Here is a 20,626-nt window from a genome sequence, read left to right as displayed (position 1 = left end):
TATCACTACTGATTCCACTTCTAATTTTTTAATTTATGGCAAAGTATAATACTTTTTTATTTGTTCAAAATATGTGTAAAATCAGAGAAAGTGGGCTACAAATTAGTAATCACTGTATTAATGAGCTACATAGATTGATCTTGTGACATCTGTGTTGACGGTATTCCAGAAAAATAAGGTTTCTGAGTTACTGGATATCTGAATTTCAGATATACATGATATTTTATTGTATTTTACATTGATGTGTGCATAATACATTAAGCTAATATGCTATTATGTATAATATACAGTTATATATGTAAACAATAACGTTATATAACTAAGACATATGGTCCAGAGATGTCCTCTAGTTATAACAAATAGTTTCTGTATTCAAATTTTACCAATTTACTGTGCTTTTCCTTAATATTCTATTAAGTTTAGTGGCACATATTTTGTAATGTAAGAATACATGATTCTTATACAGTTTTAAATTAAAAATCTGGAAACATATTTTAGATATTTGTGTTTATGAAATTCACCTTTTGGGGAATTATGTTTATCCCAAAACTATTTCAGATCCTGCTTGTAGATCCCACTTGTCCTGTTGAAGAAAGTCAGTGTGAGTTTGCAATTCTCACTATGTTATGTGAAGCAAAGGGGAACATTACAGTTTCTGGAACCCTTTCATTATTGAAAATAGCATAAAAGTAAGATAGTTGGTAGATAGCTAGTACAGGAAGTTCTAGTTGCTTTATATGGGATAATGGAAGAAGAATACATTTGAGATCAAGAAGAATTCACCTGGCATCATTGCTACTTGCTAACATGATATTTTTCTCAAAGCTATTGTTTTTGGACTTCAGTTTCTTCATTTACATAATTTAAAAAGTGTCATCTACTAAAATAGCTAAATATATAAAGAATAGTCATTGCAGAATCCAGTACAGACAGTATTTCAGCAACATTAACATTATGTCCATACATTGTGTAAACACTGAAAATTGGGTAATTTATGAAGTTTTCTAAAGCACATCATTAAAAATTTGCAAAAATAAACCTTACATCACTTATGTGCGAGACTAGTTTATGTAAGAATTTCACTTACTCATTTATTTTGTTGAATTCTTAAGAAATTATAGTGTTTTAGTAGTTTATCATATGATATACATTTTTAATATAAAGTTGCATAATCACATTTGGACTGTAATATTTTTATTGTATATTTTAAGAAGAACTATAATTCAGGGGAATTACACTAAGGTAATTATAATAAATTACTTATATAGAAGAGTGTATTTTATAATTAAGTCCTAAATGCCAACCTATTGTATTACTTTTATTCATAACATTTTTATGTTTATAAAAGTAATACATATTCATTGTATAAAACTTTTTAAGAAGAGAAAAGTGTAAAAGAGGTAAATGACTACCATAAATTAACAACAAAGCAAAACAAAGGCATTGTGTAATCAAGTTACTGTCTTTATAGAAAATTGCTCTTACGAATCAGTTTAAAAAGGTAAATATCCCAATACAATATATAATGTATGATATGGGCCATCAAAATAATATAGTAGCCACAAAAATCCAATTAAAATATTTACCTTTTATCAGTTCTCAGATTAGTAAAAACTACAGGAGATTCAAACTGGAAGTCTGAGGTAAACAAGATTTTGGTATGTTGGAAGGCACTTAGAAAATACAGATTTTAGCTATTTCTCTTCTAGTATTGCATGACAAAGAATTGCCAACACAAAAACTGTATGCAAATTAAGGTATATATAAATAATGAATATTTCTGAAAATAATATAAATGATAGCATGAAATAAACTATGTTATTATGTATATCTATACAATAGAGGTCATTAAGCCTGACAATTATATATATATATGAATGTTTGATTAATACTACAGTAAGCATTTTCTAATGAGTTAAAGAGCTGACCTTTAGTATGCTTTCATTTTTTTGATATAAGAAAGTGTATAATGAATATGATTAGCTATTAACTTCATGTACATCTGTGCCTACATTTTAATAGTTATTAGCATATAGTAATTGTGGATAATAATGAATTGCACCATGGCATTCTTATATATGTACATAATATATTTTATCGTTCGTCTCTTACTCTTCCCTGTTCACCTCCCATTCCTGATGATCCCCTTGTTCTTTCCACTTCTATCTTCATGTCCTTTTTCAATTTCTTTCTGCATGTCCCTCTGACTCTCTCCTTTTATCTTTTTGGATGACTGTAAGTTTCAGGTTACTAGGTAAAGAATTATTTACAGAAACATGGGCTTGTTACTAGAAGCTATGCCACTAAAGAAAAAAAATGTGTTTTCCTTATCCTAGAAGCTATTAATTGCCTATAGATCTGCAAGGATGGTTGGCACCTGGTAAGCCCTCTCCATGGCTGTTATTATCTGCTTATAGGTTGGGGAATAAGGGGTGGGCTTAAGTCAGTTAAGTGGGTAACTAACTACTCTGATCAGATATGAGTCCTGCCATATAGGAAGGACTCTACTACTGGTAGTCAATGACCTGTGGCTGGGGAAGCTACTGCTGTTATTTTGCAAAATGGATACTATTTCTTCTTCAAATTCCTGTCTAAATAACTATGTTTATACTTAGGTTAGTGCTCCCATCATCTTTGGTTAGAGAAGCTCCTGTTTCCTGTGGGCAGGGGTAAATGCAGAGACTTATAACTCGTCAAACTATAATATTATAATTATTAATTATAATTATAAATAATATTCTAGGAACATTATGATATTATTATTATAATTAATAATTATAATATTATAATGTTCCTAGAATATTATTTAAAGGATATAAACAATTTTAGAAATTTTTAAACATTTTTTGCAATTCTCAGTTCATATTAATTGGATGGATCTTATGGCAGAGAGGAGTAGTAATATGTTCTATGTTCTTACTAATGTTCTCAGGTTGCTAGTCTTTAATCATGTTTGCTCTTATACCTTGGTTACTTTCTCTTTTATTGGATCTTTTCCTTTTGCCTGTGCGTAGGCTTTGTTTCTATGATAAGAATACAATTTACCATTTAGAAATGGGTTTCTCTATGCTTGTTGTTAACTTTTTCATATTACCTTTTTTTTTTTTATCTTTTCAGACGTGGGTTGGCAATAAGCGAAGAAAAATGAGTAGTAAAAGCTGTGAATCGGGAGCAGCGGGAACTGTGTCTGGTACCTCATTGGCAGCTCCAGACATTACTGTCAGAAATGTGGTTAATATTCCCCGCCCTTCAAGCCAGCAATCTTCTTGGACTTCTGCCAATAATGATGTCATTGTAACTGGTATATACAGTCCAGCAAGCTCATCAAGTAAGCAAGGCACTACAAAGCATACAAATACACAAATTACAGAAGCACATAAAATTCCTATTCAGAAGGCAGTCAGTAAAAATGACACTGAATTTCAATTGCACATTCCTGTTCAAAGACAAGTAGCACACTGTAAAAATGCTTCTGTGCTCCTAGGGGAAAAGACAATTATTTTGTCAAGACAGACAAGTGTACTAAATGGTGGCAACTCAGTGTACAATCACACAAAGAAAAGCTATGGAAGTTCTCCGGTGCAAGCTTCTGAAATGACAGTACCTCAAAAGCCATCTGTGTGCCAGCGACCTTGCAAAATTGAACCAGTTGGGATTCAAAGGTCATATAAACCTGAACATGCAGGCCTGGCATCACATAACTTATGTGGGCAAAAGCCAACCATTAGAGACCCTTGCTGTAGAACACAAAACTTAGAAATTCGTGAAGTGTTTTCATTGGCAGTCAGTGATTACCCTCAGAGAATTCTGGGAGGAAATACCACACAGAAGCCAGGCTCAGCAGAAGGAACTTGTTTGTCCATTGCAATGGAGACTGGAGATGCAGAGGATGAATATGCCAGAGAAGAAGAGCTGGCATCAATGGGAGCACAGATAAGCTACTCAAGGTTTTATGAAAGTGGCAATTCCCTTCGAGCTGAGAACCAAAGTACAACTTTGCCTGGACCAGGAAGAAACCTGCCAAATTCACAAATGGTAAATATTAGAGATTTGTCAGACAATGTACTGTATCAAAATAGAGACTACCATTTGACACCACGGACCTCATTACATACAGCATCTACTACTATGTACAGTAATACTAATCCATCACGGAGTAATTTTTCTCCACATTTTGTATCATCAAACCAACTGAGGTTATCACAAAACCAAAACAATTACCAGGTAAGGCATACATTTATTTTATAAAGATTTTTATATGTGTGCTTGTTTTAAAACTGGTGGTTTTATACAGTTATATCACAGCCTAGGTCACAACTCATATGTTGAAATAATTTGAGACTTTTCTTTGAAAATGTTGGGTTGAAGCCTACACCTGAAGAATGGTGTGTTTTCTTTATCAAGTTTTAAAATAATGAGGACTTTTAAAAATAAAAGGAATATAGATACTTAATAAAATTTGTCTAACATAAAAAAAGTTTGTTCAAGACTTAGATGCATAGGATTTCCCACATTTAAAATAAGATTATATTGGTCATGTCCCCAGTTGCCTTCCTTGGATGCATAGATAGGCAGGTGATGTAGTACTCTAGATTGTTAATGGCTGAGAACTTAGACTTTGAATGGGTTAGGTAACTCATGTGTTCAAAAGGAGATGCCTGATTAAAGTGTTAAATTGAGCATTAATCAAATAATCTTTTTTTTTTAAGATTTATTTATTTATTTCATATATGTGAGTACACCGTTGATCTCTTCAGACACACCAGAAGAGGGCATTGGATCCCATTACAGATGGTTGTGAGCCACCATGTGGTTGCTGGGAATTGAACTCAGAACGTCTGGAAGAGCAGTCAGTGCTCTTAACCACTGAACCATCTCTCCAGCCCTCAAATAATCTTTTGTATGGTGCTTATTGGGAAAAGATATATCCAGAGTAAGACTTTGGAGAAATATTAGACTGGGAACCAAACAGTATTTATTTCTTTACTGTTTTACATATTCAATAATTTGGGTATGTTTCAAATAATCTTGTTTTTAAAAGATTTATTATATATCTACATATTTATCTCTTTCTATATATATATTTACCTATCTATCCATATGTATATATGTATACACACACACACATATATATATATATATACACACATATATATACACATATTTATGTGTATATATATACATATATATATATGTGTATATATATATACACATGTGTATATACACATATATACATATATATGTGTATATATATATACATATATATATATGTGTGTGTGTGTGTGTGTGTGTGTGTGTGTATATATATATGGAGAGAGAGAGAGAGCGCGAGCGCACTTGCCAGAACACTGTAGCTGTCTTCAAATACACCAGAAGAGGGCACCAGACCCCATTACAGATGGTTGTTAGCCTCCATGTCGTTGTTGGCAATTGAACTCAGGACCTCTGCAAGAGCAGCCAGTGCTCTTAACTTCTGAACCATCTCTCCAGCCTCCTCAAATAATCTCTTTAACTGCGAACTATAAGTCTACTTCTGAACCTTCCTTAAGGTCTTCTCCTTAAAAGGGAAAAAAAACAACAACAAAAACAAATATGGAATTTGAGAATTTGAATAATAAGATGTGGATATTTGCTGTTTCCTTGCTACTGGCTATACATCCTTATCTGTTCAACCACATGTTCAACCACAATACTGAAGGAAAGATACTTCCAGGATTTTCGGAATTTAACACATCATTTTCTCCTAGCTCTCTCTACAGTTTTATAGTTTAAGATGGAAAGCAATGGCTGATTGTAGTGGTATACTGCTTGCAGTAGTCACTACAAGCTTCTGGCCATCCTAATTCACATAACAAATTCTAGGCCAGTCTGGGCTACATAGTAATTCCATGTCTCAAAATAAAAATAATAAAGAGAGACAGTAAGGCTAGGGGGAGAAAAATTTAAAAAAAAAAAATGATGTAGTACTAAAAGTCCATCCCTTCAGTCCGAGTGCTCACATGTCCCACTTTTGGATATCTGAACTTCCAGTTCATAGAGAAAGAGACCCTCAGACATCTACAGACACATTACAGTAATGAAAAATTCAATCAAATTAACTGCCTCTTGTTCACATAAGAGACTAGGGATTGGGCCAAAACTGCTTTCATGTCATGTCACACTAAAAACACAGCTCTAAAAATGGTCAATAAAAATACCATACATTTTATAACCACTTTGACTGTGACATTTTCTTAGTTATTTACTTAGTTGCCATAGGTTTTTGAAACGATTTCAGAGCTGCCACAATGCTGGTTTAGTCCTTCACTACTTGTTTTTTCATTTTGTTTTGACATAGAGACCCAATATAATGTCGGCTTAGAATTGCCTATATAAACTTGCATCAGTTTTGTAATCCTCCTGCCCCAGACTCCCAAGTTCTAGTTATGTGCTCTGACCTCTATCCCATTAGTTGTTTACTTAATATTGTCTTAGCAGAACAAATTGAGCTTCCTAACTCTTATTGTTGCTAACTTCATTCTGCCGTTTGTTTTCAAAATATAGTTACTACAGTAGAGCCCATAAGGTTAGTGTAACAAGAAGCCATGTGTTTAAAATAAAACATTATAAAACAAAAACCCTGTAGTTTGTTTCAAGGAAGAGTTGTATGCAGAGGAGAGGTGTGGTAAAAATACTAGCACAACCCTCCAAACATGGTAGTTTACTAACAAAATATGGATGTTCCCTTATTTCCTGGAGCTCTGATGTGTTGCTAACCATGTTATAAAATGACTTCATTTCCTTTATAAAATGGCATTGTAAACTTAATGCTATCATTTGGCAGGTATAATTTCTGAGATTAGTAATGAACATTTATATTTTCTCAAATGTCTTTTTTACGTGAGCAAAATTGGGTAATAAAGCATTCTGGAAGATTTCATTTCAAATTTTTAATTGTATACTGCCACATGCCTCTGAATCAGAAAAAAGTCTTTCCAGATAAAGTTTATATCATTTTGGTTATAATGTTGCAATATTTTACAACCAGTATTTCAAGAATTGAGAGTAAAATGAGTTTTTTTATGTTACGTGTGAGGACCTTTTCTGATTTTATTTACACATCATAGAATTTCAAGTTTCTCGTTTTTTATTTTTGTAACTCATAAAACTTAAGCACTAAAATTATGTAGAGATAAACTCAAAATAGCATCTTGGTTGTGAATTGCAAGGATTTTGGTAGGCTCATATATGTTCCTAAGCATCGTTCTATTATCACTTAATGGGAAAAAAGTTCTATATTTAAAGCATATTAGTTGCTTATCCAAAATGATAATATTAAAAAATAACTTGTAAAGTGAATCTGCTTCTCAGAGCCCTGATAGAGTTTGGGTAGGGAGGAGAAGAGTGGAAAACGTGATATATGCATCATGACATCGTTTTCTTTTTGTTTCCAAGCAACTCATACTCAAAGAGACAAATACCTAATGTTCTTTCTCATTTGTGCTTCCTAGCCTCTGTTAACCATGTGCATATTGGATGGCACAAGCATTGGATGAACTAGGAAGCTACAAAGTACCTCATGAGACTGGGAAAAGTAGATCTTTAAGGAAGGGAGTGAGGAGATAATAGAATAAAATAAAAGGCAGAATAATGGAGTGAAAGCCTATACTAGGGCAAGGGGAAGGTAGGAAGATAAGGAAGGAGTCGATAGGATAACAATCAGTACAAATGAAATGTGTCTAAAATACCTTATGGGGACCTGTTAATCTGTTATTTTGTGAGCTGAATATATATATATATATATATATATATATATATATATATATATATGAAAGTAAAATGTTCTTTTCAACCAGAAGAATTCTCCTCTCCTGTCTCCATGTTCTTATTCTATTAAAGGAGTTTTTTACATCTTGCCATGCTTAGCTTTTTGTAGTTTCAGCAAGTGAACAGTGAAGGCTGTAATCAATTCAATTAATTAGAAAGTATTTATTGACTTCCTGTCACATGCCCAGCAATATTCTCATGTCATACACCTCATAACCTAGAAAAAAAGCTAGGGAACTCTGACAGTTAAGCATTATGATCGTCAGGCATTGGTACTTGTCTGATACCAGAACAGTTGAAGGAAAGCTAAATCATTGATTTATGAATTTCTTACTCTTGACAGTTATTGCCTAATTGTTTCAATTAATCAAATCACATTTAATGAAATGCAAATTAATAAAAATTCAGTTTTCCTAACTCACATAAAATAAAACATATTTCAGTTTGTAGCTTCAGTGGTTTGAAATTTTAAAAATAGGGTATCCATCATATGTATAGAATTTTTTATAGATGTCATAGTTAGGTTTCTATTGCTGTGATAAAGACATAACACAAAGCACCTTGGGGAAGAAAGAATTTATTTGGCTTACACTTCCATATCACAATCTATCACTAAGAAAAGCCAGGACAGGAGCTCCAGCAAGAACCTAGATGCAGAAACTGAAGCACAGGCCATGGGGGATACTGCTTACTGGCTTGCTCCTTCTGGCTTGATCAGTTTGCTTTCTTAAATTCCCTAGGACCATCTGCCTATTGATGGCATTGCCCACAATGGGTTACACTCTCCTACACCAAAATTTAATCAAGAAAATGTCCTACAGGCTTGCCTACAGACAAATCTTATGGAGGCATTTTCTCATCTGAGGTTCTCTTTTCTCAGAGGAGTCTAGCTTCTGTCAAGTTGACAAAATTAACACAACTGACCCTTTGTCAACTTGACACAAAAACACATCACTATTAAACCATAAGATTTTCTTTCTTGTTTGTCTCCCAAATGTCATGTTACTATTAATATTACAATATAAAACATAGAATAACTTTAAAAGTTCCAGTCTTGAAAAACTTCAACAATTTAAAAGCCAAGTTCTCTTTGAAAACTCAATGTCTCTTTAAAATTTCAAAGTCGCTAAAATATTCAATGTCTCATAACTGTGGGTTCCCATAAAATAAGAAAACAGTCTAAATACTTTATTGCTCCAAGAAGGAAGAACAAATGTATAGTCACAATCAAAGCAAAGCAAAACTGACATCCAGCAGTATAAATCGAATCCTGTGGCTGAATGTCCCACAGCTAGAACTTTCTAGTGATCTTCTGGACTCCACAGAACCTAGGCAACTCAACTTCTTTGTCTCTGCCATCCATAACACACATAGCTCATTTCATAGGCTCAAGTTGGCCTTCTAAAGCTATTGATATCCTTGGTGGATGCACTGGCATCTCCAAAATGCTGCAATCTCCATGTGCTGCACCTTGACAAATGAACTCCTAGGCTTTCTTCAGGAATTCCAGACCTATTACTTCGTGCCAATCCTCAGCCTTTTTCTATAAGCTCTTCAGTCCTGGGGTTTCTACTACAACAGAGGATTTACCTTCACCAATGGCCTCTCTTGGCCTTTCACAGTGGCAAAGTTCAGTGCTTTTTGGGACTCCTTCATGTGTTCAAATCCAGTACTATGTGGGAGATTCTTAAACATTACTAAGTTTGGCTGCCAACACGAGATACAACCTTGTCACGCACTGGACCACAGCTTCCATGTACTGAACCTAAGAGAGCATTCCCCGAAGATTTTGCCTCAATGGTGCTGGGCTTTAATTAATCATAGTTGATCTCTCAGCCCAAACCAGCCAGCATGGTTGTCCCAGGAGGGCAAATGTTTCATTGTAGTAGTGATGGTCTCTTGTTAATCATAACTGACTTTCACCCCCAGCTAACCAAAACTCATGTATTTTATTTCAATGTATCACTTGAGTGGCCTGGATCTAGTCTTTGCCGGGTTCTCAAAACTTTATCCTAAAACTTTACAGGGCAGGCTTCCATTTGCTGCACTTTTTCAGCATTATCTTTTAAATTACCACAGAACAGCTCATTAAGCTCAGGGTAATCGATGACTTTGCCAGCTCAGTGTCACAAAACACATCATAGTCTTCCTAAGAATGACATGGTCAGGTCTGTTACAGTAATATCCCATCATAAAACACCATGACCAAAGCTACTTTGGAAATCAAAGGTTTATTTGGTTTATACTTCCACATCCCAATCCATCATTGTGGGAATTTAGGCTAGGAATACAAGCTAGAACCTGGAGTGCAGGCAGGAACTGAAGTGGAAACTTATAGGAAATGACTTTGGTTTGAAATCTGTGTCTTATGGCTAAAGTAAGTTGCTTACTGACTTGTTCTCCATGATTTACTTTCTTATAGAACTCAGAACCACATGCCTAGGAGTGGCATCACCCACAGTGATCTGGGCCCTCCCATACCAACAATTAATCAAGAAAATACCCCATAGTCTTGCACACAGGCCAGTCTTTTGGAGACATTTTCACAGTTGAACTATCTTCTTTTCAGATGACTAACCTGGGTCACATTGACAAAACACTAACTAACAGAATAACTAAATTACTTTTAGAATCAAGTTAATGCTTTTGACATGTGATTCCTGTGTGACCTTTTATAGGATCAAAATTCTCTAAAAGGAAACAAATTTCAAATTTAAAAATTGATTTGAAAAATCATTGTTTAAAAATCCCTTAAGTAATCCATAAAAATTAACCATTTTTTATGGTTAATTTTTTTTACAATCAAAAATGGCTTTTGATTGTACACCCATTAAAAGTAATAAGTATCTAAAGTATAATTGATATATTGATATACATCATCAGTTTCAAGTAGTGTAAGCATGTTACATGAAATGTGTTACATTTGGATTTGCTATGCTCAACAACACAAACAATGTAATTCTAATTTACATTTAAGCAATTGTGTTATTTTTTAAAATACATCCATTTTTGCCATAAGACAGATTTCAAACCAAAGGCACTTCCTTGTATTAAATTTGTAATTCTTGGTTGAATTAAATAGGTTGGCCTGTCTAGGAAGTAGCTTTATGATGGTCATTTTAAAAGGTCATTGTCATCTCAGGCATCCAATTATTTTTCTGTCTCTTGTATAAGATCTGTCTTAGAGTGTATGTACTTTTTTTTATATTTCTTTTCTACTTTCCTACTTCGCCTATCTTACTTTCTAGCCTGGATTACCTCTTGTACAAATTCATATAAAATTCTCTGTAGTTCTTATATATGGACAGTCATATTAAACTTTCTAATATATAAAAATACAGTTCTGTCACATAACAGGTATACCACAGAAATTTCAATAGCTCCATACTTTCCACAGAATTAGAAGTATACATGGCATTCCTCACTTCCACCAAATGACTTCAGCCTACCATAACACTGCTAGATGAACTGACAGTTCTTCAGATATAGTTGTGCTTTCACGCCACAGAGGCGATACTATTCTTTCCCCCTGGAATGTCTCTTTTTTTATTTCTATCAAAATTCTACTCACTTTTTAAGATTCAGCTGAGATATCAATCCACAAGTGGGTGTAATTTTGCCATACTTTGAACTCCTATTACTTTATTTATTGGACATCCATTATAACTCTTATTGTAGTTGTCTTTGTATTAAAGTCTTTCATGTACCTGTCTTATCTCTTCCTTTCAAATCATAGTTCTTGCCCTCCAGGAAATTAGGTTTTACCTATCTTTTTATTTCCTGTAACGGCTAAAATGGCATCTCATATAGGAGAGATACCTGATAGACGTTTGAACAGAATTTAAATTAGATACCTTGAAAAGTTATATCTACTTATTTTAATAATGTTCAATTTGTCAAAAAGTTTTTGAAATCTTTTACAATTGTTTTAAGAACCTGTGGGATTCTTTTAAATGCTTTTACTGATGACAAATCATCAGTAAAATTTGATTTTAGAAAATAGAATTCATTCTGAGCCACATTTAGTGAATAGTATGAATGTTTAATCTAGGCTGTATTTTATAGTTACAATAAAAGGTGTGTGAGTAATGAGACAGAATCTCTGGATAAGGTGTGAACTGACATTTCCAAGTTTCCAAAATGCTTTCAACAATGACAACATTATTGTAATGAGTTTATAATATCATAAATTTTCTAGTTTGAAATGCAGAGCACTCATTTGGCTGTGTAAGTTCTGAAATGTTTGTGAGATCCACTTTGTAGATTTATTTCATAATTTTCTAAATCAGGTTGTTTATGTGCAAAATTAAACTAACTGTCCATTTCATTTGAGTACTGTGTTTTATGGGTTCTAGTGTGTGAGAATCCTGTCTTTCAATCTTGCACTAAAAAACACTCCTGAAAGTCAAAGGAATGTTTATTTGTAGTATTAGTCAATTTTATTTTTATATAATCTAGCTATTCTGGCTAGCTGTTCTTTGGATTTCACTAGAAATGTAAGGAATTAAGTAATACATTACAGTAGATATTAGATGAATAGAAAATTTTAGTATCATCTAACATTTTAGTAGTTGATAGTTTAGATTCTGTTTCATCCATAATTCTTTGCTGTACCATACTTGTTTTCTAGAGGAACTGCACAGCTACTTTTGAGTTATTTTAGTTGATTTATCATTTATTTCTAAAATAAAAAATCAATTATTCATACTCTGCCATGACCTTCCACATTCACCTAATAACTATTTTATTATACATTTAGTGAAAATATTTTACATTAATAAAATACTTGTATTTATGTTAAGTCGTTTACATGTCTGTTATACAGATAATTAAGTAAGTATATTCTTAACTCTGATCATTAACTCTCTTCCATTTGTAAACATTAAAAAATCTCTCAAAATTTGGAGATAGTATTAGAAAATATTTGCTGGGATATGAAATACTTGTATGTTATGGAAGATTATCTATCTGTTCATGATTGTCACATTGCAGAACTTCATAATCAACACTAAACACTGGGCTGTAACTCAAAAAGAACAGATTTTACTGGAGATACTCTTTATCTAGAGAACCTTTATGTTTAGATGATATAGCTTAAAATTTCACTTTGCTACCTTTTACAGTTATATATTATTTATAAAAAAGAATCATCCTTCAAATCAGTAATCTTAAAATCTATATTTGTCACTTTGTGATAAAAGATGGAAGGCATATTAAGATAGTTTTCTAATGAGGACACAATTTAGTAAAACGGGTTCTCAGCGATTTGTACTGAATCCTAAGATTACTTAATTCCTAAAATGTGAATATATCTTAATCCACATTAAGAAGGTACCTGTAATAATATTTATATTAGTAAGTACTTAGTGTTCAAAGTAAATACCACTAATGTGTTTCATTTATAGTGTCATCTCTTGTTTTGTGATGCTATGCTATTTAAAATTTTTTCTCTTAATCCATAGAGCATTGAATTTTTAAAAATACTTTTATTTTTTACATACTTTCATATCCCTTACAGTGCCCAACAAGCATTTTTGTTTTAATTTCTGGAACATTCTACACCATTTCTAATTATTTTTTTTCTAGAAGGGAAGGCCCTTTAAATAAGTAAGGAATGAATACCTTTGATTTACACTATGTTCTAAATACAGATCTATTTTTCTCCACATCATAGACAATGTTTTGTTTTTAGAATTGATCAACATTACAAGCAATGTTAATACATACTAAGATTCGATTTGTTGTCTTCACAGATTTCAGGAAACCTTTCTGTGCCTTGGATTACAGGGTGTTCTAGGAAAAGAGCAGTAAGTAACCTTTGGTTTAACACAAAAAATGAGTTTCCTGTCATATTCTTAGTGGGAATATCATTGACATTTTTAATGATCTTTATAGAAACAATAAAACCTAGATTTGATAAAACAAAATTGTCTCAAAACACATATTTCTAGATCATAATATCTAATCTTCAAAGGCAACCTCAATTCCAGAAATCAATATTCTGAGTAATCTGTGAGCAAGACATCTTTCTGTTTAAAAACAAATTTATATTTTTATTTGAAAGTTTTCTATACTATCGTTTATAAAAAAGAAACATTTAAGTTAAAAATGAAAGAAAATAGATTCATAACTAAAAGGAAACATTTAAAGCAACTCATAAAATATCTTAGTTTTCTATTTCACTGATCATATAATTTAATCTTAACAGCCAATAAATATTTACTAATATACCTCACTACTCTTACTACAATTCAGGATTTTAGAAGTGATATGTAGTTAATATTTATAACTACTCTAAGTTCTGTACTATAATATCATAGAAATTCAGTAAGATTGCATTTTCCCATAGATTCTCATTGACTGTTTCTGTGTAGGACCCATAAAACTATATTTAACCAAGTACCCAGAATCCTTTGTTGTAGCTGGTACCTACAAAAAACTACAAAGCTGTGGAAAATAAATATACATTTATAAAGGTAACTTAAGTTACAAAAAAAATTGATAGGTTTGAGGACAAATGAAATTAGAGTTAGAACTTCAATATTCAGACAAGACTGTCCAGATTCTTTACTTCCTTCCCTTCCCTGTAAAGTAGATATACAATGTTGAAAATAATGTAAGAGCTTTCTCAAAGGTGGAAAGAAAAGGAAATGATTAGAGAGCCCAGAGCATGGATGAATCATAAGGTCCTTTGCCATTTACTTAACAGCAAAAGCAGAGGCCACCTGATTTAAATGGCATGTAACACTCACACTAGCAACAGAAAAGAAAAACCACACAGCATTAATACCTTCACCCTCCTGAAGACTTCCATAAGTAAGTTTGGGAATTTGGTAAGGAAGATCAGCTGGAAAGAAGCTTTTACTGACACATTGCAGCTAGCACATTGCTCACCTTCCCAACTGGGACTGAGCTTAGTCCTCCTCCTAGAGATGCCCAAATAGAAAGCAAAAAGAGGACACTGAAACAAACAGCTTTGTCTGTGGAGCCTCTCTCTGTGTCCTATACACTACACAGCACTGCATTCCGTGGGCTAAGGTGGGGTTTCTAATTGGTATCATCAAGAGGAATTAAGCTACAACATGAAGTTCCTGAAATATGGTGAATCCTTTTTTTCTTTCTACAGATATAGATCTGTTGATTGGCATTATAGGGAAGTTATCCTCACAAGTGTCTGGGTTTCTATCACTTTAGGTGGCACTAACATGTATCAGTGATGTCAGATCATATGAAAATGCCATCAAAGAAGATAAAGAAATTAAAGAACCACTGAAACTATAACCACATTATGTTTCCAGAGAATGCCCTGAAACAGTCAAAGAGTTAACTGAAGTCAGTCTTGAGGCAGTATCTGAGGTAAAGAAAGGTACAGCTTACTTAGGGAAAGGGGAAAGCAAAGGGTATTGTTTTTGAAAGTTTCCTTTGGAAGGGTTAACTGTCACACCAGAAAAAGTAGGTCTTAAGTCATTTGACATTACCATATTAGGTTAAAACGCACTGTGAACTCTGGTTTAGGGCTAGGGCAGATGTTTGCAAAGTTCCAGGCACATCTCCGGTTAGGAGGTGAATGGAAAAGAACACAGAACAAAGGTCCTAGATAATATATGACTTAACAATGTGACAATGGTCGGCCTGTTCTGGGCCTGGGAAGCAGGGAAACTGAGTGTGTTCTTGCCCTTCTAAAGCCCTTCCATTTAGAACTTGCTGGAAGGTTGGTTTCCAAGGGGCATGGGATTCCCAGTCTTGTGATGGGACAAGACTGTAGATGCCACCAGAATATCTAAGCCAAACCTAAGCAGATAAGTATCTATTAAAAAAAGATAAGACTGAAAGCCTAGGAAGATAATGGTCAAGATATCCAGGAACCAGGTGAAAATCCCTCAGTATACAAAGTCACAGGAATCTTTCACCATGACTGATAAAAAAACAGGCTACTGGCACAAACAGATGGTGGCATTATCTGACAAACAAGGTAGAAGAAAATTGTTAAAGCACTTCAGTAAGCAGGCGCAAGTTATCTTCAGTGGCAGCAAGCAAGTGTTAGGCTAGAGGCTAAGGCGATATAGCTTGGTTGGTACAGTGCACTGGCTTCCATCCCTAATATTTAAAAAGTAATCTAAAGAAAGCATTATCATTATCAGAGTAAAAATAGTGTTGAAAAATACATCTACCATAAGCAACTTGCTAGTTAGCTCAGTATTGGCTGGAGATGAAAGAATATATAATTAACTGAACATGAGAGCAAGTAAGTGGAATTTAAGGCAACAAAACAATGAAAAGAAAGCTTTAGAAGATAGGCTGAAGTTATTGAAGTGAATTTATACTGTATCTTAATTATACCTCAATTAATCTTTAATGAATATTCCATTCAGTTACTGGTACACATCAGTATTTTAATATACTTTTAAAACTCTTAATATTTAAAAGCTCTCAATCTCATGAAATAGAAATAAAGTCATAGTACATGTAATAATAATGCAGCCTTTGAAAATGGAGTAAGTGTGAATTACATATTGGATTTTAAAGGAAATTACTACACTACATTTTGCAATATAATTTTTATAAGTTTGTACATTAGAGACAGTTAGCATTTGCATCTCATATATTTATCAATCTTGGTTTTGTTTTGTTAAGAGCTAAGGATTAGATCCAAGACCTTGCAAAGGCTATAGGCAAATGCTCTAATGCCTGAAGTTTTTTTTCTCTGGTGGCAGCATCTGCAATCTGTTCTCTAAGTAAATTCGCAATATATAATGTAATTTTTTATAATGGTACATATTTTAATGAACTTGGGCCTCCAAGATGCCAATGCAGGTAAAAACACTGCCATACTTGAACATCCGAGATTAGCTCTAAGAACCCACAGGGTAAAAGGAGAGAACAACGTACTCTTACAGGTTGTTCCCACAAAGTTTATGGCATGTCCTATCCTGCCATACAAATGAATGAATGTAACTTAAAGTTTAAATGATCTTTAGTATCTCTCCTTGCCTTTATGAGACTCCTTTCGTGCACATATTTGTTCACTGGATCTCATAGTCCCCTTGCTCTTTGTTCTTCCTTTTCTATTCATTCTTTTCCTTTTATCTTCCAACTGCTAAATTTAAAATTATAGCTCCATTTCATCTAGATTTTGCAGTTTCCCCTCCACAGGCCCCCATCCTCTTCTCCCTCCCCCTGCCTTTATGAGGGTGCTTCTCCACCCGCCCACCTGCTCCTACCTCAGCAACCTAGCATTCCCCTATCCTGGGTCATCAAGCCTCCACAGGACCAAGGGGCTCCCCTTCCAGTAATGACAGATAAGGCAATCTTCTGCTACATATCCAGCTGGATCTAATCTATGAGTATCCCCTGTGTACTCTTTGGTTAGTGATTTAGTCCCTGGGAGCTGTGTGAGTCTGGTTGGTTGTTATTGTTGTTTTTCCTATGAGTTTGCAAACCCCTTCAGCTCCTTCAGTCCTTTCTCTAACTCCTCCATTGGAGTCCCTGTGCTCAGTCCAATGTTTGGCCGTGTACATCCACATCTGTCTTGGTTCAGCTCTGGCAGAGCCTCTCAGGGGGTAGCTATACCAGGCTCAGTAAGCACTTCATGGCATCAGCAATAGTGTCTGGGTTTGGTGACTGTATTTGAGATGGATCCCCAGGTGGAGCAGTCTCTGGATGGCCTTTCCTTCAGTCTCTGCTCCACACTTTGTCCCTGCATTCATTTCCTTTCCTTTTTTTTTTTTTTTTTTTTTTTTTTTTTTTTTTTTTCAAGACAGGGTTTCTCTGTGTAGCCCTGACTATCCTGGAACTCACTCTGTAGACCAGGATGACCTCGAACTCAGAAATCTGCCTGTCTCTACCTCCAAAGTGCTGGGATTAAAGGCGTGAGCCACCACTGCCCAGCCTAGATTTCCTTTTGACAGGAGGAATTCTGGATTAATATTTTTGAGATGGGTGGGTGGCCCCATCCTCAACTAGGGGCCATGCCTAACCTCTCCATATGGTCTCTCCAGGTTCTGTCTCCCCTTTGTTTGGTATTTCGGCTAAAGTCCTCCCTGTTGGGTTCTGGGAACCTCTTGGGTCCCTGGCATCTGGGACTTTCTAGTGGCTACCCCCAGTTCCCTCTCCCCCACTGCTACACACCTACTTTCAAGTTCCTGACCCTCTTTACTTCTCCCCCATCTCCCATATCTGAATTAGACCCCCTCCTTTTCCCTCCCGTCCTCTCTCCCTCCCAGATCCCTCTCTCCCTCTACTTCCCAGAGATTATTCTCTTCTCCCTACTGAGTAGTACTGTAGCATCTACACTTTGCTGTCATCTTCTTTCTTCTTGGGTTTCATATGGTCTGTGAGTTCTATCGTAGGTATTCTGAGCTGCTTTTCAGCTAATATCTACTTATCAGTGAGTGCATACCATGTGTATTCTTTTGTGACTGGGTTACCTCACTCAGGATGATATTTTCAAGTTCCATCCATTTGCCTGCAAGTTTCATGAAATGATTGTTTTTAATAGCTGAGTAGTACCCCATTGTACAAATGTACCACATTTTCTATATCCATTCCTCTATTGAAGGACATCTGGGTTCTTTCCAGCTTCTGGCTATTTTAAATAAGGCTGCTATGAACATAGTAGAGAATGTGTCCTTGTCTCTACATCCTCGCCGGCATCTGCTGTCACCTGAGTTTTTGATTTTAGCTCTTCTGACAGGTGTGAGGTGGAATCTCAGGGTTGTTTTGATTTACATTTCCCTGATGACTAAGGATATTGAACATTTCTTTAGGTGCTTCATGACCATTCAATATTCCTCAGTTGAAAATTCTTTGTTGAGCTCTGTACCCCATTTTTAATAGGGTTATTTGGTTCTCTTGAGTCTAACTTCTTGAGTTCTTTGTATATTTTGGATATTAGCACTCTATCAGATTTAGGGTTGGTATAGATCTTTTCCTAATCTGTTGGTTGCTGTTTTGTCCTGATGACAGTGCCCTTCACCTTACAGAAGCTTTTCCATTTTTCTTAACGTTCATAGTCTTTATACATTTCAATTTGTATCTTTGTTTTGAAAAATAGCCCTCTTCTCTGTGTAAACTAATTTACATGACTCATCTTTAACTGCAAAGCTGGCTAAAGAGTCCAGGTGTTTTTTGTTAGCTTTAGCACGTACGCAGACTTGTTTCTCCCGAAACTGTTAATCTCTGTCTCCTTCTGGTCTTTGACTGTGTCACCTTGTTGCAGTAACTTTTCTATGAAAGATGTGAATAAATATCCATTTATTTCACATAGGGCACTACCAACAAAGTATGATTCCACCAAAGTCTAACTTGAGTACCATGCTATGTAAGAAATATATAAGAACATGTTAAGAACATGTTTATATTTTTCTACAGTGTCAGAATTTATTTTGAACGGATAAAATCTCAAGCAGTTTTAATGCTAGCTTGCTTGCCAGACTTCCCCTTTTCCTTGGTAACTCTTGTGAAAGGCCCACGGGTTCCTATGTTCTAACTTTAATTAACAATATTTATTTCAGATCCCACATAGTACACGATAAAGTAAATGTATTAGTTTGTTTATCCATCTGTGTGTCTGTGGACGTGGGCATGTATAAATGTTGCAAAATGAGTACAAAGGGGCAAGGAATTTTGAAGAGGTCTGGGAAGCTGTTATTGAGAAACAAACTGGAATGTGAAGAGTCTCTGTGCTGATAAGATAATGAGCCAGAAGGGACCTGAGGGGAAGAAGTTTCTCAAATGAGTCAGTGCAGCTGCACAGCAGAGGCTTGAGGTGCAAACTGCTGAGTCTAGCCTAGCCCTGGAGGTAAAAGGGCAGGAACACAGGAAGGGGTGGACAGAAGAAGGTCATACAGACAGCATAAAGGACTGCAACATTTTTTAAATGTATCCCCCTTAGTTTAAATTCTTTTGCTCTTTTTTTTATATATCAGCCTTGATCTAAGGTAGCAACTTCCTGGGATAGCCCCCACTCTAAATGTATATGAATAACAAGAAGGTTAAAAGACAGCGCAATAAGGAGAACATGTGGCCTGAAATTTAGCCTACCTACCAGTCTTCGGCTTTTCTAGGCTTATAAGGAGGATTTTGATTTTGGTGTTACCTATGATAAAGGATGGCTACCTTCCATAGTAAGGAAGCAGTTTATAATACTTTTAGGATTAAGATGGTTTTGATTATGAGATATCCTTCAGAAGATAAGAAGGCCCTCTCCTTCCAAAATGGTAACTCGATAACATAAAAGGCATATAGAGAATCAGTGCAGACAGTTTATTGGTGATCCCTTGGCTAGGGTTATGCCAGGTTAGTTCAAGAAGCTCAGAGGTTGTAAAATGATTTTAGGTGGGAGGGGTCCCCAACTCCAGAACTGAGTCTGAGGCAGCCATAGCATACCCCTTCTTAGGTGGTTCCTGCATTTTGGTTGTGGTCCCATCTATTAACTGTGTAGGAACTACAGCAGGTAAAGGAGAGGCAGAAATGTTAGGAAAAGGTTTAAGAACATGGTCTAATATCTTAGAGAAATCATGAGAAGGGGTTTTGAGGGGGCAGTAAATGAGATAAATAAAAGGTAAGTATAGTTGTATTTAGGGAAAGACATCTTTGTAGAGATATATCAGTAGTTTTAGGAGAATGACTTGCAGAGCTTGGAGTTAAAAACAGGAGGAGGTCATAGAGATTGGTGGGTTAAGAAAGTTTGTAGACTGCCCCCAAAAGACCCAACAAGCAGCTGAAAGAGTCAGACATAGATACTTAACACCCAACCAATGAACAGAAGCTGCTGACCCCTGTGGTTGAATTAGAGAAAAGCTGGAAGAAGCTGTGGAGG

At 35.0% G+C, this 20,626-nt stretch overlaps 1 protein-coding gene across 2 annotated transcripts in view; it reads left to right on the top strand.

Annotated features, from left to right (window-relative positions):
- Positions 1–20,626, top strand: part of Hdx (highly divergent homeobox) — a 111,105-nt gene that overhangs the window by 29,730 nt on the left and 60,749 nt on the right. For both annotated transcript variants that reach the window (XM_034485528.2, XM_034485529.2), the window contains 2 exons: positions 3,118–4,224; positions 13,560–13,613. In XM_034485528.2, the coding sequence (XP_034341419.1) occupies positions 3,118–4,224; positions 13,560–13,613 (1,161 nt within the window). The remainder of the gene's footprint in view (positions 1–3,117; positions 4,225–13,559; positions 13,614–20,626) is intronic.

The sequence above is a fragment of the Arvicanthis niloticus genome, chromosome X (assembly GCF_011762505.2).
Source record: "Arvicanthis niloticus isolate mArvNil1 chromosome X, mArvNil1.pat.X, whole genome shotgun sequence".
NCBI classification, from domain to species: Eukaryota; Metazoa; Chordata; class Mammalia; order Rodentia; family Muridae; genus Arvicanthis; species Arvicanthis niloticus.
This window is presented reverse-complemented; position numbering and strand designations above follow the sequence as displayed.